Source organism: Zalophus californianus, chromosome 5, assembly GCF_009762305.2.
Source record: "Zalophus californianus isolate mZalCal1 chromosome 5, mZalCal1.pri.v2, whole genome shotgun sequence".
Lineage (NCBI taxonomy): Eukaryota > Metazoa > Chordata > Mammalia > Carnivora > Otariidae > Zalophus > Zalophus californianus.
Genome location: NC_045599.1, coordinates 42,134,074 through 42,158,424, shown reverse-complemented (window position 1 = coordinate 42,158,424; position 24,351 = coordinate 42,134,074). Strand labels below are relative to the sequence as shown.

The 24,351-nt window shown below is 40.7% G+C and overlaps 1 protein-coding gene across 3 annotated transcripts in view; it reads left to right on the top strand.

The window, feature by feature from the left end:
• The first annotated feature begins 13,531 nt into the window (after positions 1–13,531).
• Positions 13,532–24,351, top strand: part of MIER3 (MIER family member 3) — a 30,596-nt gene continuing 19,776 nt past the window's right edge. Inside the window, exons 1-3 of one of the 3 annotated variants that reach the window (XM_027606518.2) lie at positions 13,532–13,618; positions 15,082–15,106; positions 18,098–18,243. In XM_027606518.2, the coding sequence (XP_027462319.1) occupies positions 13,610–13,618; positions 15,082–15,106; positions 18,098–18,243 (180 nt within the window). In that variant the 5' untranslated portion in view covers positions 13,532–13,609. Of the gene's footprint in view, positions 13,619–14,023; positions 14,228–15,081; positions 15,107–17,357; positions 17,420–18,097; positions 18,244–24,351 lie in introns of those variants that run through there. The other 2 variants (XM_027606517.2, XM_027606519.2) reach the window with 2 other exon arrangements.

Below are 24,351 nucleotides of genomic sequence, written 5' to 3'. Positions count from 1 at the left end.
TGACGCACACTGATGGGCGCAGTTTCTCCCTCCAAGCACTCTTGACATGTTGAGTCATTTCATTCTTTGTTATGGGGGGCTGTCCTGTGTGTTGTAGGATATTTAGCAACATCCTTAACCTCTACTTACCAAACCCTAGTAGCAACCCCCTCCCTCACACTGTGACAACCAAAAAAGGTCTTCAGACATTGGCACACGTGCCCCTGGGGAGCAAAAAACCCCTGGTTGAGAACCACTGCCTTAGGGTGCTCCCGTTTGAGGACTGCTATCCTGGAAGATGGTAGCTTCACAGAACTCATCTGCAACCTGGACACCTGGAAACCAGAGTCGTAGTGGGGACCTGGTTTTCCTTCTCTTTTTAGTCTGCAGAAGGGGAACTCAAATCTCGTTTCCACTAGGCTAGATGGCAGCAGGAACAGGGAGCCCAGGAGTATAGGTCAAGTTGTCCTCCTTGCAGCGGTGAGCGGAAGGAGTGGGCAGTGGTTTTCACCCTTGCTTCTAGCCACCAGCACTGAGGGGAGGGCGGGGACCTCCTGTAAATGTAGTTTGATGACAGCATCAGAGATGTTCCTCAGAGACCCCGAGAAATAACTGAATAAGACTTTGGAGGGCTAGGGATCTTTTAGCAACAGAGAAGGGCAAATGTTAGAAAACTTCTTTTTGACTTTTATAACATATCAATCAACATACTGCTTCCTTCACTGAGAATATCTTGCTATGAAAGAATGTCAACTGAATTTAGTGCTTAATGACTTTAGTGTATAATGACATAGCTTATTTACGTTCTGGCTTCAGTTCTTTAACTTGCTGTGGCAGGAGTCCACACTTTGCATAGCTAGGTTATGAACCAACAGTCTTTAGAGGGTCATGAAATCAATTCAAGACTTGCAACCTTTGTTCAAAAAAAATCAAATGAAATGGAAAAATACCAGAGTATACGTTATAGAATAAGTATTTTGTGAATCTTTTGTTTCAGTTGTATATGTGTATGTACGCATGCACACATGTGTACTGAGTCACAATGCCAAAAAAATATATTTCTAAGTGTGGGTATTAGTGAAGTTGAAAAAAGTACTGGTCTAGGAAAATATGAAAGTGCAACTGTGCTGATTTAAGGCTGGATTGTGGTCTAATATGATCTTCAGAGCTTTTCCAGCCATCTGTCCGCAGTAGATGCTGCTGATGCTCGATCCATAGTCCTCAGTCAGTCCCAAAGCCACCTTCAGACGGCACCTTACACACCTGGTTCCTGCATTTCTCTGCCCAAGAATGTTAACTGGCTGAGACAATGGGCTGGGCCCTCCCAAAGGACAGGACAAAAGTCCCTGAGAGGTAATGCCAGGAATTAGCTTCAAATGGGGATGGGAATTGGTGGATATAATTCCAGCTTCCACATCCCTCAGTGGGACAATTCTAAAGTATTACACACTCTTGGGGTGCCTGGGTGGCTCAGTCAGTTGAGCGACTGCCTTCGGCTCAGGTCATGATCCTGGAGTCCCGGGATCGAGTCCCGCATCGGGCTCCCTGCTCAGCAGGGAGTCTGCCTCTCCCTCTGACCCTCTTCCCTCTCGTGCTCTCCATCTCTCATTCTCTCTCTCTCAAATAAATAAATAAAATCTTAAAAAAAAATAAAGTATTACACACTCTTTATAAGAGGGTTACAACACAGACTGAAAAGAGGAAACAGAGGTTCAGATCAATGCCAGTAACCTTTAAACCCAGGTCTGTTTTATTCCGATGTCCACTATGCCGTATCTGTGTTATACTTTTTCTCCCAAGGGACACTTCCCTGCCCCATAGAGTTATTGACATCTAACAATTTCCCCAAATTAACCTACTTTGTTTTCTGGGCCAGTCCTGAGCTTGTGCCATTAATTCCCTTGAACTCCTCCACAGGGCAAGGGCAGCAATTCCTACAAGCTCCATTTTGCAGGCTCCTGGGTCAGCTGGCTTCTTCTTCGGTTCAGGTAATGGGAGGCACTGGCAGAAAATCACAGAGAGGAAGGGAGAAGCCAGGATACTTGTCCCTCTTTCTCTGTCTCTGGTTCCATCCCCAGTACAGCTCTGGCTAGGCAAGCACACCATAGTTCCAGCTCCCCCCACTCACTGGCCCCTGGCTGTGGTAACATTGATCATTCTTTGTTTCTCCAGTTTAGGACTGGAAGCACTTTCTGCTTCTGCAAATCTCCGGATAACTTGACAGTCGTCTGTTTGGAATCTCATCTCTTTCAGGACCTGTGCAACCGATTCGTGGTTTCATTTCCTCTATTTTAGTTTTTATTTTTATTTATTTATTTGAATTTCCTCTCTTTTAAATCTTAGAATGGTTTCTGTTTTTCTATTCGGAACTGACTGATATACTTTCTAATCTTACATTTCATTAAGAGTGATGATGAGTTTTCTGAACTCAACATATATCATGCAGGACCATGTTCTGGATTAACTGATAGTGTACTATCAGCCCCAAGATTCCTTGTCAATATTTGTCTCTAATTACCAGGACTTTTTTTTGTCTCATTTTCCATTTGTCGAGTGTGCCAGTGGTCTAGCGCAGGTTCCCTAGAAAACAGAGCCTGAGGCAAGGATTAAGTGATGATGTATTTGGGGATAATTGGTGATGCAAAGCCACGGCAACAAGAGTGAGGAAAAAGGGAAGTTAAACAGGGAAGGACGAGAAGCAATGCAAGGTGGTGCATAATTATGTTGGTCATTGTCTTATGAAAAAGTCACAGGAGGCCCAGCAGGTGGGCTGAGCAGGTGTGGTCTACTCAACAACGCTGGACATCTCAAGACAGGTTGCTTGGAGAACCAGTACCCCAGAGTCATCCATCCAAGGGAAGGAGAGAGGAAATTTAACTGCCTGACACTCTTCAGTCTCCCGTGTCTGCAAAATTTATTTCATATAGAATCAAAACTTTCATGTTTCTGCCCTACACCATCTAGCCGCTCCAGTAGTTACTCAAGAAGCCAGATTCCATGCTCTGCAGCTGGTGTATTGTCTGAGTACAGAAGTGGCAGAAGAAGCCAGATACCAGCATGCAGTTCCCTACGCAGAGTTGGTCATCCATGGCAGAAGCTGTGAGTCTGAGAGGCAGATTGGGTGGAAAGAATCTGAAGGGGGCACATGTTATGGCTTGAATTGTGTCCCCCCAAATTCATATATATTTTTTAAAGATTTTATTTATTTATTTGACAGAGAGAGACACAACGAGAGAAGGAACACAAGCAGGGGGAGTGTGAGAGGAGAAGCAGGCATCCCCGCAGAGCAGGGAGCCCAATGTGGGGCTCGATCCCAGGACTCTGGGATCATGACCTGAGCCGAAGGCAGACACTTAACAACTGAGCCACCCAGGCACCCCCCCCCCCAATTCATTTGTTGAAGTTCTAATTCTACAGAACCTCACAATGTGACTGTATTTGGAGATAGGGCCTTTAAAGATGTGACTAAGTTAAAATGAGGCCATTAGGGTAGGCCCTAATCCCATCTGATTGATGTCCTTAAAAGAGGACTTTTGGATACACAAAGAGACACCAAGGATACATGCACACAGAATGATGGCGATGTGAGGACATAACAAGAAAGTGGCCATCTAAAGGCCAAGGAAAAAGGCTTTAGGAGAAACCAGACCTGCTAACACCTTGGTCTTGAACTTCCACTCTCCAGAACTGTGAGAAAATAAATTTCTGCTGTTGAAGTCACCCAGCCTATGGTACTTTGTCATGGCAGCCCTAGCAGACTAATACAGCTCATAAATGCTTCTGATATAACCAGTTCCAGAAAGTCCTTCTTTCTACGTCTAAAAGTTCTGCCAAAGAATAGGCTTGTTCTTGGGGCACCTGGGTGGCTCAGCCGGTTAAGGGTTCTAGTCTTAATTTTGGCTCAGGTTGTGATCTCAGGGTCATAATATTGAGCCCCATATGAGGCTGTGTGCTCAGTGAGGAGTTTGCTTGACAATCTCTCTCTCCCTCTGTCCCCCTTCCCCATGTGCTCACGCACCCTTCTCTCTCTAAAATAAATAAATTTAAAAAAAAATAGACTTGTCCTTGCACAACTTTGACATGGTCATTTTGGCTAGAAATCCACTCAGTGGTAGGGAAGATTCATTTGTTGGAAAGATAAGTGTTAGGGTATAAGTATTTCAAAAGCTGAAATACAAGTTGGTGAGTGAGGAGAGCTGCTTTGCATTGTAGTTTTGTAGATCCCAGCACAGTGAGCTCAATATGTCCCTTCCTCTCCCAGATGGAAGGCCAGGTAGAGCTGCGGTGGCTTGTGTGGACAAGGAAAAATTTGCAGTTCTGGATGAGTGGAGGTTCCAGAGGGAATGCAGGGGGTGAAAGCCAAAGAAGCATGTTCCAGTGAGTCATAAAAGTAAGGGGGCCCTGAGGGACATTACTCTGTGCTGCGATATCACGGGGAGTTAGGCGTCTGAGGTGGGGGAGAGAGATGGACCACAACAAGTCAGAACAGGTGAGCAATGGGGCTGCCTGAATGCACAGTGAAGTCAGAGGGCCCATGTCCCTGGCTGGACTTCCTGGTCCATGCATTGCATGGGTGGGCCCAATCCAACCAAAGGCCAGGCACGGAAGTGATTTGTAAATGGATTAATGAGTGAATGACTGCTGCCTTTAAACACCCTTCCAAATGATGCATTAGGACACATTGCCTATTATCATCATATTGTATACTTTGGGTCATTTGGAAGTGGCTGTAGTTGAACTAGATCCTGATTCATTCATTCATTCAACACATATTTACTGTGTGTGTGCACTATGTGCCAAGTGGTGTGCTAGGCCAAGTGTATTCAAAGAGGGACTCGTTGGACACAGTCTGTGCTCTCTCAGCTTGCTATCTTTTAAGCGCTATATAACTCAGATTATTTTACCTAACTGAATGATTATTACAACAAGTTGATATGATACACATTTTTTTCTTTTATCCAGTTTCATGGCTTAATCCCAATGGGGTCCCTTAGTTTAGCATGTTTTTTCCTCCAAAAGAGTTTGCTTAGTCTCATTCATAATTACCAAGATTTCAACTAAATGCTTTTTTTTTTTTTTTTTTTTTAGTAGTTCTTGGTTTCCCCATTGACATCTTGATATGAAGAAAAGAGCTCAGGCAGATTTGTGCCCAAATTTAACTCTGTCATTTGCAAGCTAGGTAAGTTTTAATTTCTGTTAGTTTCTATATCTATAATATAGAGATAATAACCACCTCCAAGGTGGTTGAGAGGATTATATGAAATAATATGCACTTAATAGGTACTCAATAAATGCTTATAATGTGGAATCATACTGCATTTACATTTAGTTTGTGCAAACTAAATGAAGAAAAATAAAGATAAAAAGCTATTTAAATGGCATACTTTTTGATATTCCTTAAACATTTCATAATAATTATTTTATTTATTTATTTAAAGATTTTATTTATTTTGAGTTAATCTCTACACCCAACATGGAGCTCAGACTCACAATCCAAGATCAAGAGTTGTGTGCTCCACCAACTGAGCCAGCCAGGCACCCACATAATAATGATTTTAAATTTTATGTATTTATTTACTTTTCTTTTTAAGAGAGAGTGAGCACAGGGAGAGAGGGAGAGGGAGGGGGGTACTCTCAAGCAGACTCCCTGTTGGGCTTGGAGGCTGACAGATTGGGGCTTGATCTCATAACCCTGAGATCATGATCTGAGCTGAAACCAAGAGTTGGATGCTTAACTGACCGAGTCACCCAGGTGCCCCTATAATCATTTTTTTAAAAAATTGAACTGAAGAAAGAAAGTATTAGGAAACTACCACATTGGAAGTAGACATAAAGCCTCTCAAAAAGTCCAATGGAGTCAATTTTCCTTCAGTATTAGGTGTCTCTTTAGTTGAACACCAGATGAAGAAGTTGGCTTATATTTGTAGGCCATGCTGTACCTCTGCCCCCAAAATTGTACCTTTAAACACCAGAATTACACTCAGTACAGCAAGATTCTCACATTGTGAAAAGCCAACCAAGAGTATAGAAGATGCAAGTCTTTCAACTCGAGCTAACACCAGAAAATTCATTGGGGGGATGGAGAGCAAAGTCACTGGTATTCCTTAAATTGTGCATTCTTTCTTCAAGACAATTTATAAGTCTAGTTCTGCTAATACCCTGGGAGATGATAATGATCCTCCATTGAGAGAAGACCCTGTTTATCCAAGCCCTGTGCATTCCATTGCAAACCCAGTTCTCCAAACTGGTTGCTTGTTACTTAGTGCTGAAATTCTGAAATTGTCAAATTAAGCTTTTTTAAAACTCTTTCTGGTTTCCATTCTAATACAGCACAACATAGAATTACGAAACACTTGTCAGTACTTAAATAGTTGTTTTGTTCATCCTGTTTTCTGTTTTGGTCAATTGACCTAGAGAAGTGAATTTTTTTTTTTTTTTTTACAATTAGAGTTACTAAGATATAAGGAGAAATCTTCCCAGTGTATTTTTATTTTTTTAAATTTTTATCTATCTATCTATCTATTTATTTATTTATTTTAAAGATTTTATTTATTTATTCATGAGAGACAGAGAGAGGGAGAGAGAGAGAGAGAGGCAGAGGGAGAAGCTGGCTCCCAAGGAGCAGGGAGCCCGATGCGGGACTCGATCCCAGGACCGTGGGATCATGACCTGAGCCGAAGGCAGCCACTTATCGACTGAGCCATCCAGGCGCCCCTCATGGTGTATTCTTAGAAATACACATTAAAATGAAGGATATATAATAAGCTAATAGAACTTACTTAATGCATGTTAAATCTTCCTGTCATATATTTTTTAGGTTAAGCATGGTGTGAAGAATGGAGTATTTTGGTCCTTGTTGGGATTTTTTGATATCAGACAGTATGTTGTGGAGTATAGATAGTGAGAAGCAGAATAATTTTCATTCAGTGACTTTATTTATTTTCTCTCCTGACCACTTTAAAAAAAATGCATTGCTCTTGAAGGAGGGTTCTAGAAAGAGCAAAGTAAAGCCAGCATTGATAGGCAATAGTAAACACTATTTAAACAAGTATTTTTCAAATAGTTTCAAAATACATTGTAGGCCATGTCTCCGAGAGGAAACTGAAAATTTTTTCAGATTTATATATATCTATGAACACTAGATAAAACTCACAGATAAAAATCCTTATGTAACTTCATCTTGTGATATTTTCCCACTTCTTATTAAAAATAAAAAGAAAGGCTAACTCCTGGACTGATTATTTTTAGCAGCACATACCTTCCTCTATCATCAAATATTAAGTTTGAACACAAATGAAATTAGTGGAGTATTTCTGATTTTTTACTCCTAATTCTTTTTTTCCAAAGCAAATACCGAAGTTCAATACATACATGTACACATTTGCTAAAGGATTACTGTGCCTTTTACCACATCCCTTGCAATATAAATAACTTATCAATTTTAGCTACACATTACATGAATGAAAATAAATGAAGTAATGAGGAACTGCATATTGATTATTCTTTATAACTTATGATACAATGAATAAATTCTATTAGATCTTACATCATTTTAATCTTGAATTGCCTGCTTTTACTAATCTATTTTATAGTAACATGTTTTGTGATTTATTTCCCAGTGGTTTTTAATATGCCTCAAAATATGATTTAACACACTCATTAGAATTGGAAAATGAAGTCAGACTTTTTCTGAAAGAAAGCAAATCTGACCTGGCAGTTTGGTTTCACAAAGAGGACAGTCTTTGCTAGTTGGGTTGCCTAGCAAATATTTTCCACAAACTGAATGGGCTGAATCTACAGCTCCATGGTTTTGACAAAAATATATTTAAAATATGTGACAAGATAAAAAGGATTTTATTTTAAAATACTACATTGACAAGAAAGTATTAAAATTAAGAATATTTCCATTTTCCCTCCCTTTTCTGAGTGTGTTGGCTTAAACATGTGCCTCTAAGAGAAAAAAAAGTAACCAGTACAATCAGTCATTTGGTAAGTCTTGTCAAAGTCTTTTTTGGTATTTATCAAGATTGAAGTGAATTATAGTGAAGGACCATTAAGGACTGGGTAACAAATCCTTTTGCAATAAGGTAGTTTTTAAGTCTTCACTTTCAACAAAATTGAAGACAATCAAAATAACAGTGTAAGATTATTAACAATATGTTTGATGGAAGATCACAGCATGATATATTACTAAGGGTTCAAAGAATTCAGTGATGGTTTAACAACAAAGCCCTTATTGTATGAATATGATTTCTCAGAGTTTACTTCTGTACACATAAGGAATGGAACCAATGTTAAACTCGTTCTCATTCTAGTATTCTGTAAAATGTATCCACAGGTACATGAACTAATTTTTTTTAAGGTCCCATTCATCTTATTAAGGGATTGATTTCAGTGCAGTTTTGATTTTCATTCAATAAGCTTTAATCAAAATTTGTAATACAGGTATATTGTTTTGATCAATTGTGAATTAATACTAGGACTAAAAATAATAATTGCACTGATAACTTAATCTAGAGGGAAATTATTAACTTTAAGTGTCAATTTATAGAGATATTTTTTGTTGTAGAAAAAGATAGTAGGGCATCACCAAAAAACTTTTAGGCTTGGGGCACCTGGGTGGCTCAGTCAGTTAAGCGTCTGCCCTTGGCTCAGGTCATGATCCCAAGGTCCTGGGATTGAGCCCCGCATCCCTGCTTCTCCCTTTCCCTCTGCTGCTCCCCCTACTTGTGCTCTCTCTCTCTGTGTCAAATAAATAAATAAAATCTTTAAAAAAAACTTTTGGCTTAAGCATATTACACTGGGATAAAATAGAATGGGAATATGAGTTCAGAGAGAAAAAGGAATTATAAAATATTCAACTGTTAAAGAAGAAATATATTCTCTATTTATAGAAAAGAATGATGGACATATCAGATTGCTATGGTATTTAGATTCCATTGCGTACATTTTATTTTAGTTTTTAAAAGACTGATTTGTTTATTTGAGGTGGGTAAGGGCAGAGGGAGAAGGAGAGAGAATCCCAAGCAGACTCCACTCCAGGCTGGATCCCATGACCCTGAGATCACGACCTGAGCTGAAACCAAGAGTCAGATACTCAACCACCCAGGTGCCCCCCCACTGCATACATTTTAAAGTGTTAAATAAAGGCTTTATTATTATTATTATTATTACCACCACTGTAATACATTGGGAAGTATAGCCTTTGCAACTCTTTAAACTTACAATGGAAAGATTAGATGTCAACTTGGATATGTGCAAAGGGGTATCAATATTCACAATTCTTTTGAGAATATCCCTGAAATTTAAAGTTACTGAGTTGAAGATCTAATTTGGATCACCGTACAAAGGTGTGTTAGCCTGATGCCTCCATCATATTTTAAGGACAGACTTGACTTATGGGTCATGTTCTCTTCTTTGTAATGAACTAAGGATTCATTCTCTTTTCATCTCTGTGAATACTCTTTTTTTTTTTTCCTGAAGAGCATCTCCCTTCTGTTAGCAATCTTTGCTTAGTCGAAACTTATTATAGTGAATTAGTCTTTTCAGAGACTAGTCATTCATTCTAACAAAAAAAAATACTTAAGTATCTCACAGAAGTGGATATATTTAGAAAAAATGCAAGTAGTTTAATCCAACAGAGAGCTGAATTGTTGGCATTACAGTCTTATTTGAAACCATTTTGAGAGGTAATATTAATTGGATATTCTATGTTAGGGTCTACAAACTGGAAGCTCACAGCATGATTTACTTAATGTGACTTATTTGGCCTACACTGTGTTTAAAAATTTAATTGACAAGTTTTAAAAAACAGATTTCATAAAAATATAACTTTCTAGTTGTTTTTGGAAAATTGAAATGTCTGGAAGCACAGGGCCCACGTCCTTACAAGGCAAGAGCCAGTCTGAGACTAAGTTTGTGGCTGCCCCATTTAGGCAGGATTATTATCTATTGGTTTGCTATTGCCCCCATTTTTGCCTTCATATTAACTTACTTCACCCATTCATTATGCCTGCCTAACTACCATAGACATTAACATTGGATAGCCTATTATTTTCCCTTGGGTTAGATGGAATCTGTAGAAAGCTAAATATTTGCATTGCATTATGGTGGCCCTATTAAAACTACTTTCAGTAGGTCATACAGCCATATAGTACTCTCAACTTTCATGGATGGTCACTAAAGGAAACAGTGTTGTAGAACCTGCTAATGTATTTGAGGATCTGGTAGAGGGTATTTCCTTCTACATTACTATGTTACTATGTAGCTCAGGCAAGATATTTCTTTTAAAGTGTGCTGAAAAGCTTTGTTGCCATTGAAGAATTTGTATATTTCTCTTCAAAGACAATGAAAATCAAACAATTAATTGCAATTATTTATTTATTTGCTTTTTCTTCAGAAAGCTGCAAGCCAAATTTATAGTTTAACTCTCATACTGTGTTACATCTCATTATCTGAATATTCTTGTTCTTTTTCTCTGGTATTAACCTCCTGGTCCTCATTTTTCATATTTACATTTTCTTATTTTATTTTACCTATTTTTTCTAAAATGTCTCAAAGTACACATTTATAAACTTTTCTTATTTAATTTCTTTAAAAAAATTTTTTTATGGGAGAGAGAGAGCACGCGCACACAAATTGGGGGAGGAACAGGGGGAGAGGGAGAAGGAGAGGAGAATCTCAAGCAGACTCCCCACTGAGCGAACAAGGAGCCTCACCACAGGTAGGGGGCTGGAGAGGCATGATCTCACAACTCTGAGATCATCACCTGAGCCAAAACCAAGGTTGGATGCTCAACCCACTGAGCCACCCAGGCTGATTTACTTCATTTTTAAAGATGGCTGGAGGATCTGTTACATTTTGGTTCTCCTTAAAGGGTTACCATGGTTTCAGTTTTGAGTTTTCCTTCCTCTTCTTCCCATCCACCACATACAAGAATACAGTTACACTATAAGCTTTTGAGAGACAAGGAATCTTATGGTGATCCTATACTGCCCAGTGTCCAGCATAGGACTTGTTCTCTATATAATGTCATCGGTTGTGTAATGACAGAATAATAAAAACAATGGTAAAAAGCGATTTTTTTATTCCACTCCCTGGAACAAGGAGACTTTTTTTCTGTACCAACTCCTGGAAGTCTTGTCATCAAAAAGAATGAAAGATCCATGTACATAGGTAGACTTTACACACTTTATTGTAAGAGGAATGTGTTATGTAAGACTGGGCAATAAACTTTTTCTCTAGTGATTAGAAGGTGAGAAAATAGCTCTGCTTCTTTAAACTGAAAATTTATTTAGCTTCACTATTTTCCTATGAATCCTTAATACCCTGGACACAGACTACATAAACTATGAGAATATAAGCAGTCAAAATTACAAATGCCTATATGGAATCTTTACAGTTTATTAAAAAAAAAAGAATCTGCAGAAACTCTACTAAGTTCATGCAAATGGATGAGTCTCTATACTTCTTGGACATGGCAGAATGAAATCTAAGACTGCATTTATAGTTTGGATTAGCCAAGTTTTGCTATGAAGAAAACATTTTTCCTAGTATTAAGTACAAGGCAGGCTGTTGGAGACATTTTCTTCATGATTCAGATCCTTGACTTGGTCTGTGGTGGCTCATGCTGTGGGCAAGCAGATCAGGACACTGTTTAATGGCTCTGTCCACAGGGCATGCTCACCACATTTCTAAAGTTAATCACTTGCACTTAATTTCAAGCCATTTTTTTTTTAACTTTAAAAACTCTAAACGCCTCATTGAGGACAGTACATACAACATGTGCCAAGCCTCTGGTTTCAAAGTTCAGCTTTGGCTGGACAAAAGGTCGAAAGATATCTTTCACAGCAGGGAAAGTGTAATTTTCCATGTCTTTACGATGTTTAGAAATGGTTGAAGTGATTTTCCCCTAAAATTTCCATAAATAAATAACGTTTACCAGTGCAGTAACTTTAATTTTTAAGATGCCTTGGCCAAAATGTTGAAAGTAACTCTTTACCTTCCTATCCATAATCCAGTCTTCAGCCTCAGCCTCTGTATGTTCTCTTGGAGGAGAGAATCAAAGGTGACCCCAGCATAAAAGCAGACCTGTCGCGTGTGGACTAAAAGTATGGAAATTTTCAGCTTCTAGAAAGGTTCTCAACTTGTGAGCAAAAACCTCAACTCTGTCATTTAATATGACATGTTTTAGCAACAATTGGGAGAAGAACTCTGATGTCCGAGATCACTCTCCTCTGCAAGTCTCTGTAGGGTCCTGCCATACTTTTCTGAGTATTTGCATCTGCCTTATCTATGGACCGTACAGGAGACTTTTCTCTTACACATTTTTAAACTTTCTTTTCCATACATATTGTTATTTCTGGCTTCCTGCCTCAAGACAATCCTATACCAAGTCGACCTGACATAGTGACTTGAACTTGGAGGATTTACTTCTGTGGGCTACCCATGACTTGTTAGTGAATGTTTCTGTGTACTTTGCTTAAAGTTGTTCAGTGTGGATATGGATCTGCCAGGAGTTAGACTTACCTCTCCCAGTGAAGAGCAAATGGCCAGAAGGCACCTGTAAGAGTAGGTATGTCTGTTAAGCCTTGTCCTCCCATCTCCACCCATCCACTTGACCACAGGACTAGTTTTCTTTTTGACCCTAAGCAAATGTTTGGCCTTCTGGGGCGGAGGTAGAGTTTTTTAGACTCAATTTAGGGCCTTGGATATACTGTTTTGCTCTTCTACAGGTCTATCAAGTGTGTACCCTCTGGACTATTTAGTAATTAATAACCTCTAGGATTGTTCTAATTTTGGGGGTACATGCGCAGTTTTTATTTTATGAATGTCTCCTCTGAACTGTGCAAGTCTCTTCATATTCTTTGCCTTGTCGATCTTTTGCCTGTTCTTCTGTACTGTCGCTATCTTCCAAAGGCTGTGTGGCCAAGGACCACTTCCACCGGCCACTCCAGGAGCCAGAATATGCCGGTTTGCACCCCGCATTCCTCAGGTCTCTTCGGGGAAACCTCAAAGTGCCTGGTCGCAAAGTGCCTGGTCGCTGTCTTCTCATTCTGGACGGACCCTGCCGTCCATCAGTCACTTCTCCCATTTTCCGGGGCTTTCTCTTGTGCATCAGTCTACTGCACTGATCACCCCCCTTTCTTTTCACTTGGGGATGTCTGTCGAGTTGTCCCTCCACGTCTCCTGCCGGCCTCCCCCGCGTCCTACTGGACTAGAGTGTCCGTCCGTCGAGTCTCCGCTGCCCCGGCCGGCTCTTCGGCCTCGACTGCCTGGACGTGGGTCAGTCCCATGCCCGAGTTTCCATTCGTCCCCCACTTGCCTCCAATTCGGCAGGAACTTTACTCCAGCCGAGAGGGGAAGGGCCGGTGAGCGCCGGTGCGCATCGGGCCGTCCGCAGCGAGCGCGGGGCGCGGGGTGCGGCGTGGGGCTCCGGGCGGGGTGGGCGTGCGAGCGGGCCGGGGGCGTCGCGGGCCGCCCTGCCCTATAAGGGGCCGAGCCGCCTCCGCCGCCGGGCGGGTGCCGGGCGGACCGCGGCGGCGGCGGCGGCGGCGGCGGCTGCGATTGGCTCAGGCGCCCCATCCGGGGACTGGGCTCGGCGCTGCTCGTTCGCCCTAAAGGTACCAATATGGCGGAGGTGAGCGGAGAAACCGGGCAGGAGCGGCCGGGCTACAGCGGGCGCCCGGCGGTCCCCCGCGCCCCCGGAGCCCGCCTGGGGGATCCGGGGCCCTTCCCGCGGCCCCACGGGGGAGCGGCGCGGTGGGGCGGGGGTGCGGGGCGGCAGCGGGCCGTGGCGGGGCCGGCCGGGGGGCGGGAGCGGGCGCGGGAGCGGTCTCCCTCCGGGACTAGGCCGCGGCGGCTCCGGCCCCGAGCCGGCTGCGCGACGGGGCCGGACCGGAGGTGGCGACTGGAGGCAGCGAGCCCCGGCCTGGGGACGGCGCCGTGCCATGCCCCCGGGCAGCTGACGCGGGCCGCCGGAGCCTCCGCGCTGCTTTCTAGGGCCAGGGTGGGTGGAAACCGGCCGAGCCCCCCCCTCCCCCCGCTTCGCGGACGGATTGCAAAGCGGGGAGCGGGCTGCGCCACTGTCCTGCGGGAGGAGTGCTCTGTGCCCCTGGCCCACCGGGTCCGGGCTGCGGCGCCAAGGAGCCTCACGCTCCACTTTGCTCCGGGCACCGAGGCAAGCGGGATGTACGGTCGCCTGGCTTCGCGGGAGGAGAGCGGGACTCCTCGCCCCGCAGCCCTGGAGGTGGGGGAGCCCCTGGGTGTGAAGGGGGCAGTCCAAGACTCTCGACGTTATCTCTGGGGTCTCTCGGTAACCCCACTTTCTTCTGGGCTGAAGGAGGGAGGCAGGGCGAGCGAAGCTGCTCTGGTCGTGTCCCCCGGGACTGGTGAGCTGGGGGGAGGGGGTGGCGCAGCAGGAGCCCCTTCGGCTGCAGCTCGCTGGGGCTAGGGGCTCGTTGGCGGGCCTAGGGAAGGACTGCACACCCTGGAAGGACCTAGCATCTCTGGGACCGAGGGGCCACGTCTCCAGTTTCGGGAGAGAGAATGGGGGGTTTGCGCTTTGGTTTGGGGGCGGATGTCCAGTTTCGCGCTGGCCTGCGCTCAGGTCAGAGGACAGCCTCAGAATTGGGGCTCTCGGGCCCCAGGGGTAGACTAGGTGCTCGGAGGACGATTTCCTTCCAGGAAAGGGTATTGCTTTGGGAGGTGTTGTTTGGGTCCGTGGAGAGACGGGTGGGATTTGGGGGACTCCCGAGATGCCGGGCACTGGGGACCGATGCCGTGAGGCGACTGCTCTGGGTTTTGCTTCTCCGCTTTGTAACTTGCTGAGCTCCAAGGGGCGGCTTGGAGTTGCCTCTTAGACTCTGGGCTTCGTCCCGGGTCTGCGAGTTTGCACACTGGGGACTCGGGGAGGAAGGCGAGGCAGCCAAGAGGGGCCCGAAAGGGGCTTGGAGCGATTGGAGCGAAGCTACGTCTTGTACTTTTGGCAGCTGCGGAGGAGCTCTGGGCTCCGCCTCCTCTGCGCCCTGTTGCCGGCGCTGCCCCCCCCCCCCGCCCTCCCCGGCTGCGCGATTTAACCGCACGTTTTCTTCTCTCTCCTAGGCTTCTTTTGGAAGTTCGAGCCCAGGTTTGTCCTATTTTCTTACCTCTTCAGTGGGTCCCAGAGGGTAATGTAGGGGGCTCAGAGATGTATTACTAAAGGTTTTCGCACAAAAATTTGTCCTGCGAGTTTTTTCATTTGTTTTTGAGAGTTTCAACGTACATTTGGTAATTCAGTTCGAGGTAGGAACAGTTATACTTTTCTTTTCTTCATGCTGAAAAAAATAACTAGTTACAAAGCTGCTAACAGACAAGTGTTCTTTTTAAGTAATATATCTTTAGTTATCACATACCGTTTTTTTCCTCCAAGCCTGAAACAGTTAATCTCAAATTAACTTTACACTAACTTTCTTAGGTTAGTTTAGATTTTCTTTTTCGAGAAATCAGCTCTTTAATTTGTCGAAAATTTGGGATTACTCCCCATCTCTCCTTATTTTGTCTCCTAAATTTTTCACAATTGAGAAATGACTATAGATTGTATTAAAATTGGAACTTGAGAGATAGGTAAAGCTACCTTAAAAGTAACAGAATTCCAAGTTTGTCACAGGAAAGTGGTAATACAAAAATTTGAGGTGAGGCAGCCTTAGATCATTGAGTAGTGGTTAACCTTTTTGAAATGGGAAACACTTGTCAGGTTCTGATGAAAGCAAGGGACTGTCTCTTGAACTCTCCACATATGCATCATTGCATACAGTTTGGGGTTTCTGGCTCCCCTGAGTCCCATCATAGGACAGTTTGGTTTCAATCTCTCACCCCCTTTCCAGCCCTTTTTTGGCTGTCTCTTTTCCCTCTGATAGTCTACAGGAAAAGTACCTCTGAACTACTCCAGGTCCCTTATTTTTCACTGGAGAAGACTTTTTCTCTACTGAGAGTCACCTAGTTAATAGAGCCTGGAAAAGCTTCAAAAGCTTCCAAATTTTCCCTTGCAACATGTTGCCTTAGAGTGAACAGCCAATTTCCTTGCATATTATTTTGTGCATTTAGTTGACTTTTAAGGTCTCACTTGATTATCCTTCAAGGTATTATAAAATAATTAGTTACCAAGTAGAAGAAATTTGTGGTTATTTTTCAAATAGCTGTCTACATCTTTACATTTAAAAAATTGTTTTAAAAAGTTTTTCTAATTTTGAGACAAACATTTCTTTGTCATAACTGATTTCAGGAACAGAATATTTATATACATGATGCCAAACATCTGGATGATAATGGAATTTTTCCATTTTGCATCACTGTCTGCTTTTAAGAAGTTGTAATCTAAATAAAGAGCAAGAAGACATTGTGGCTTTGGTGTTTAAAAAAACTTTTATAACCTGTTTTTAATCACTTAGCCAATTTTAAAGAAAATATTAGAGCTTAGAAGAGGCTCTTGAGGTCATCTAAACCAACACTATGCATTTTACAAATGAAAAACTGGACCTGGGCCCAGAAAGTTTAAATGACTTGCCTCAGGTCTCAGCAGGCCAGGGACAAAGCCAGGAGTAGACCCATAGGCCCTTTGATTTCTGGCCCTTAACTGAATACCTTCCACTTTAAGAGGGAAGAGCGCTGTGACCAGTGATGTGGGGATTACAGAAGAGGACAGAGCTCTGCCTTAAAGAGGTGGAAGAGTTACCATCTGTTTCATCCCTGACACTTTATATACCGCAGAGGTTTCCAGGAATTCCTCAAAATAGGAAATTGATAATGGTGGATGTTGTGCTTTTGAGGTCTTTAATAAATTTCATTTTTTTCCTTAAAATTAAGTTAAACCATCTGTATTTCAACAGGTTTTAAAATGAGCAGATAATATCTTTCAACATTAAAAAAATAACATCATAATGTAAGCTTCCTAAAGAATTAAGTTCCATAGAAGTTGTATTTTTAGGACTAATGATTAGAGTTCTCCAAACTCAGAATCAAAATTATCGAATTATGTCTGTATTTTTTCTCATAGCGAAAAATCCTTGGTGTAGGTCAGTGTTTTGGTAATGATCTCATACTGTCCTTTAATGTTTGAAATTTAAAATATTAAATAGCTTTACTAAAAACAGACCAAACTTTTTATGTTAAATGTACTTCCTTCCACTTCACCCTTCCTCTACTCCAAGATTCTGGTGGTACTTTGCTTCCCTGCTCCGAGAGTTACTGGTCTAATTGAATTAGATACTAGAGTAAAACAGAAAATTCTGTTTTTCATAGATTCGATTTCATTCTCTTGGGATTATGAATCTTACTCATTTCTCAACTTTGTTTTCAGAGTATCCTGTTGACTTCACATTTGCCTATAAAAAGCATTATAATTTTATAAACCAGTATGAATTGGCCAAAACAACTTGCAGCAGGATACATCTTCCAAAAACCTGTAGCTATGATTTTTCTATATTTCCTTCACATAATCTTAAAAACTAATTACGTTATTAGTTGTATAAAGAAAAGCATGCTCTTACAGTTTAGTGCCTGTGTGGAGAGCTTGAAATACAGTTATAGACATGAAAAGTGACATACTACTTTTAGAGACTGACTTGCTGTATAGTTGCTTCACAAAAACTTGTATTTTTCCCCATGAACCAGATTTCTGTTGTGTTTTTGAGGGTTGCAAGTTGGGTAACATATATATTCTCTTTGCCTGAAGTGTTGAGCTTTAGTGGATAACAGATTCTTTTGAAATCTTCCATTAATAATCCTTCTTTCATTTTTCTGTTGCTTTGAGACAAATGCATTAAACTGACAAGTTTGACTTTTCTCTTAGAACATTTTTTTAGGACTCCTCCGTTTAAATCACTTTGCTGCCATTATAAGTTCTATTCTCATGGACTGGACTTCTTATTAAAGTGTTTTTAAATTACTCTGCCTTGTTCTTTTGCTGATTTAGATATCTTTTCAGAACTGTATGGTCTTTATAACCTGTTAACTATATAGTAAATGCATTTAATAAAGCTCACATATAAACATTAAAAGGAACTGGCAAAAGAACACAAATTATTTTCTTTTGTAAGTAGCGTTGTGAATGTGTAAAGTGATTCAGTTTGTTTCATTCCAGTTGGGTCTTTGTCTTCTGAGGATCATGATTTTGACCCCACTGCTGAGATGTTGGTCCATGACTATGATGATGAGAGAACTCTTGAAGAAGAGGAAATGATGGATGAGGGTAAAAACTTCAGTTCTGAAATTGAAGACTTAGAAAAGGTAAAGGATTTTACTTTCATATTTTAATAGGAAACTTATAGTAAAGATTTTGAAAATCTATTATAAATTTTATATTTTACAATCTATCTGAAATAAAAACAGGATCAGGATCTTCATTTTTGACCTTTTATGGACTGTCACTGATTTTCACATTATTTTAAAGGAAAGCCTAGTAAGTAGATTTTCATTTAATTTTTCAAAATTATTTTGTATCTCTTAATCTCATTTTTAAGTATTTGAAGCACAGTGAAGTAGGTACATGTGGTCATCTTACAGATGAGAATAATGAGGTATAGAGAACTGTGGGCCCTAAACTTGGTTCTGAATCGTAGCCCAGCCCAGTGCATTATACCACACTGTTCTGCTTAGTGTCACACTTGAGTTTAATTAAACACTGCGGTAGATAGAGGGAGAAGTCTTTTCCTTTAAATAGCTTGTAATCTGGTAGAATACTAAAAGAACATTGAAAGTGAAAAAGTTTTACTCTTTTTAATTGTAAAATAGTAATGTCCCATTTTCCATCCCTCAGCCATCTTTTAAAAGTTGGCAAAAGTAAATGTAGTTTATAACTTCTTTAACCCAAAATCAACAGAAATGGAAATGAACTGGATTTTAAACACATATTTATACCAGGACTACAGAGAGAGGTCTCCATAGGGGTCACTTGAAAAATGTAGGATTATACTTATCTATACATTAACCTTATTTGCACATTTCTGATCAGCCCAGAATAACAAAAGCTTTCAGGAATAATACTGAATAATAATAATCCTTTGAATTTTTATACCTCTTTTTCTTCAAAGAGACAAGACACATTCTTACATAATCTCTTCTGCTATCCTTGTGAGGCAGAGATGAATTCTTACTGCATTTCTCCCTTCATGTTAATATAAGGGAAACAGAGGCAGTCTTCAGGATCTAGACCCCAGGCTTACTCTGGTAGACCTGAAAATTTCTAAACATGTTCATTCACTTGACAAATTAATCCAACACAATTGCTGTTAGGTTTAATCATTAAAAAAAAAAAACAAAAAAAACCCCAAACCAACTTAAGCCAAACAGATTTGAGAATATAGAGATAAAATGGTTGGGAAATACTTAAGAAAAGCTTTGGGTATTGATCCTTTCAGGGGTGTTGATAAAATATTGCCTTTTGATAAGAAAAGATGTCCAAGAGTCTTGAGTTCTGCCTTGGCTTTATTCGGGCACTTTTTCCTACCTCTTATGAATGGGTAGCCTAGAATAATTGAGAATTATATAATCCAGCTAACATTATCTCTCTGTCAAATAAATAAAAACTTAAAAAAATAAACACTGGTAATTAATTTTTTGCTTTGTAATGATATCTATCACTAATTTGAAGATTCAGAAAAATTAGAGGTCTTTAAATATTTCAACTTCTCTGTACTTGGACAGTTTTGCTTCTTGGTATTTTATGACATTCTTGGAAATTGGGACAGAAAACTACAGGTGATCTTTAAACAGATTCTAGTGAAGACCTAAGAACTGTGTCTCCACTTAGAAGCCTAATCTTTCTCTCATTGAACAGTGGATAAGAGGAGCTATTTCTAAGAGTGACTGACTGCCCACTTCCTCTGAACTATAATTCTTATCTATAGTAAAGCATAACTATGTAGATGTGGTCTCTATTCTTTGTTGATATTTAATGAAACATGAAACTGAATAAAAAACAGCAGATAGAGACACAAATACAAAGAGTAAAGATTGTTTATAGAAGAAATTTAAAATTATTTCTATATCATTTAATGTACTCTGTTCATCTTTTATTATTGGAACTTTGATTTAGGTATTCGTACATGTTCACAGTCTTAGGGGCTTGATGTTAATGTTTGTTTTTAGAAATTACAGGAAGTTTTTATACTCATAGTAAACTCGATAGTTTATAGACTATGAATATGGTCTGTATTTTAGTGCTTACAAATTTTTAGTACGATATGTATTAAAAATAGATAAAAAACAGTTTTTGTATGGTAGAACTTTGGTATAGAAAATACATTATGTGACTAGATTTATGTTATTAAACGTATAAAATAAGGTTTACATTGTGTCTTACTATACTTTATTCATGTTATTGTTTTGTGAGGTTTTAATTTAATGCTCTCCAGCTATAACTTTTAGAGAAGTTCTTTACAATAATATGTAGATTTCTCCCTTGATATTCATTGTGAAGTGAGAAAATAAAAATCACCTTTTCTACCACTTACACTTTGGTATAGATCCTTCCTGTTTTGTGGGTTTATTTTTTAATTTTTTAAAACTATATGTATACTGTTTTGCAATGCATATTTTAAGATATCAGACTGGCGTTTATATGAAAATTGTTCTACACTTCACTTAGACAATTTCTTTTGATCAATCCAGGAACACCATCAGGTGTATTGGATGAGTATTAGCATTTTTCCCTTGGTTAAGAGTCCTTGTTGATTGTGAAATGTACCATAGATTTAAAGAAATAATACAGATGGAGGCAGGGAAGAACAGTACTATGGGAAATGTGTACATTGGTAATGGGATGCATCCTAATTTCTGGCATGTGAGGTTATGCATCATAGGTTCAAGGAAATTATGATACTTTCCTATTTACAGATGAAGAAATGTAGGCGAGAGGAGTTAGGTGATTTGCCTACAGTAATGGTTAGCAGTTAGTGAGTCCTCTGCCTCTAGATTTTATGTTCTTCCCGATATAAAACCTTTGAGTTAGAAAATAGTTCATTTATAAGTATGACTAGACTCAAATATGCCCCTTAAAGTTTAAATAGGGTCAACAAAATACCTGAGAAAAAGAAGAGAAAAATTCTCTACCTGTGATAAGGTGCTGGATCAGACTTCTAAGCTGATCTAGCCACCACAGATCTCAGAGACTGAGGTTTACTCATTTGATTTTTTTAAAACACTTTTGTGGTTCAGAGGACTTAGTCCTTTATTAATAGGTCTAATGGAAAGCTCATTTGTGAAGTGCTTCAGAGATTAGATTCACCTTTTCTTAGTTTTGCTATACAAGTTTTTAGTACAAGTTATTTCTGCATTTTAGCATCAGCTCCCTTTAGGTAACTAATGTCATTCCTTGAATGTGTTGATGAAGTTCCATTAAGATAGTCACCTTCTTCCTCAACAGATGATTGTACTTGTGTCTTTATAGAGAAAGTAGCGTTTTCATGAGTGACTACCTGGAATCTCCTGTGTGCCCCACACATAGAAACTTAACTTTTATACTCATTCTTCTCTCCCTACTGTCCCAAGAGGATGTGCCACATCCTAAGCTAACTCTTAATTCCATCCCTCCTGCCCTAAGTCTGTCCTTCCCACTTATTTTTTAAAATCAACATAGAGAAGCCTACTCATGTTTCCTAAATTTGGGAGAAATTCTTTTAACCTGTGTTGCCCTTAGTGATTCTCTTTTTATAGTGTATGTATTCTCTCCCCTCCATTCAGTTCATTCGTGTACTTTCTCCCCTCCATCGATTCAGCTTTGTTTCTCCCAGTAGGCTGTAGGATCACCAGTAATTCCTGCTTGACAGGTACAGAGAATTCCTGTCTCTCTTTATTTCGCTTGATTTCTCTTTGATATTTGGCCTAAAGTGACTATCTCTGGTCTCTCCACACTTGCTTCTTCCTTAGCTTATGTAATTCTGCTTTCTCTTAGTTCTGCTCTCTGGTATTTATGGGCCATTCTTTCTTTGCCCACATTTTAATTGATGGCATTTCCCAGAGTTCTAGCTTTTGTCTTCTCACTCTATATGCCTTTTCTGGACGATCTCATTCAAGCCCATTGCTTCAGCTTTTGCCTTGAATTATCATTTACTAACCCACTGTCCACCTTCAAGTTTGTCTGATGTTTCTGTCTCATAACGGTGCTATAGGTATTTAGCCTTCATAGGCCAGAAACAGGCAATCCTTTTAGACTCCTCTGTCACTTTCATTTACTTTATCAAGTAGGTCAAGAAATATTCTTTTCTCTTAATTTCGCTCAGATAATTCCCTTCCTTAGTTGAGGCTCTCATTCTTCTACTCCCCCTAGAATGTTATTTTCAAAATGCATATTGTGCTTAAAATTTTCCAGACATCTCCCATTGCCTGTAGGGTAATATGTCTGGAAGTTCTTCTAATAAAGCATATATTCCCTTCTCTTTTCTTTTCTGTCCTTTCACCTTCTTTGGCTTTAGATATCATCTAGATGCTAACAAATGCCAGATTTATATCTTTAGCCCAGCCTGATCCTCTGAACACCAGGCTGCTGGCCAACTTGACTCTTCTACTTAGATGTCTCATAGTCCTCTCAGACTTAACTTGTGTCTTCTGCAGAACTTTTGTTTCCCTCAGAAACCTATCCTTCAGTCCTTTCTTTTTTTAATTTTTTTAAAAAGATTTTATTTATTTTTTTGACAGAGCACAAGCAGGGGGAGCAGCAAGCAGAGGGAGAGGGAGAAGCAGGTTCCCCGCCGAGCAGGGAGCCGGATGCGGGACTTGATGCCAGCACCCTGGGATTATGACTTGAGCCGAAGGCAGACGCTTAACTGACTTCAGTCCTTTCTATCTCAGTAAAAGTTACCACCATATAGGCAGTTGCTCAAATAGAAATCTGGAGAGACATTTCTCTCCCTTTCACTCCCACATCCAGGAACCCATTTGATTCCACCTTAGAATATATATCATCTATTAACTTCTCTCCATGTTTATATCAGTACCTTAATCCAGCATGAAACCCTTAGGTGGTCTCCCTGCTTTTCTCTTATCTCTCCACCTCCTCAAACTTTATGTAGCTGCCCAACATTTAAGAAGAAATAAAGTCATGGCACTTCCCCCTCATTCTCCCCCCAAACACTTTTTTTTAGTCTCCATTCACTTCCCATTACCCTGGGAGTAAAGGACACGCTCTGTCTTCCCTTTGACCCTGTGAAAGTAGACTCTCTACATTGTTCCGGACCCTGTTTATTTCCTTTGCATTCGTCATAATTGGCAGTTTTATATTTGTGTATTGTGATTATCCTCCTGCCCCTCCGCCCCCTAGACTGTGCGCTGTAGAAGGGCAAGAGCTGTTTTTCATACTGGCACTTGGCACAGTGGCCTGCTGGCACCCAGTAACTGCTCAGTCAGTGTTTCTTACAACACATCACAAGTCCCTAGTACACAGCCCTCGTCTGTCAGATGCCTCTTCATCTGTCAAGACTTAGCTCAGTCTTTGCACCCGATGTGTCACCTCCCTAACCTCACGCATGCCGTTATTCCTAGAGTTTAGTTCTTCCCTTCTCTACCTACCAGTGTATACTACCATTTCTGGAATTGATTTTTGCAATCAACATATTATAATTGTTAACTTACCAGTTTCTTCCATTAAGACTTGAACTCATTCAGAGCAGGGACTTTCTGTATCTCCAGCTAGCAACCTCTGCATAGTACCTAGAACCCAGAAAATGGTGCATTGATGGAAAGGTGGATTATTAGTGTATGACACATGAAAATTGACATCTCCCCAGCTCATGGACAGAATCTGAAACTATGAGGTTTTGAAGAAATAATACAGACAGGGGTTTGCAAAAGCTTCAACCCAGTCTCCTCTTAGAACCAATATGAGCCACAGGGAATGGGCTGCATGGAATCTGCAAGGAGCAGGGCTAGCGAGACTGAATCTGGTTCTGGGCACATTTGAGGGGTTCTGTTCTTTGATTTGGGAGAAGAATAATTCACGAGGTTTCCCCATGGCATGGGTGAACTTCTGTCCATCCTGACCATCCAACTCCATTTGTGCTGACTCCATGCTACCAAAGCAGCTTTTTAACTGATTCCAATCCCAAGCTGAAAGGATTTCATGAGTGACATGATTGGTATGGTCACTGGAAAGGCACATGTCTCCTACTGCAAATTTACAGAGTCACATTCTGTCATAAACCTTTTCTAAGCTCATTTAGCATGAATCTGTTTGAATCAGGCACAGTGAAAAAATGTAAGTTCTAGACCTGTAAAGGTGAAGAAGGCCAGATTCTTGGGCACCTCTCCGAGCCTGACAGTGGCTTTCTAGAAATCATCACTGGCTCATTTCAGCTCACTTTGTGATCAGCTGAGGACATGTTTTAGCATTTTCATGCTTTT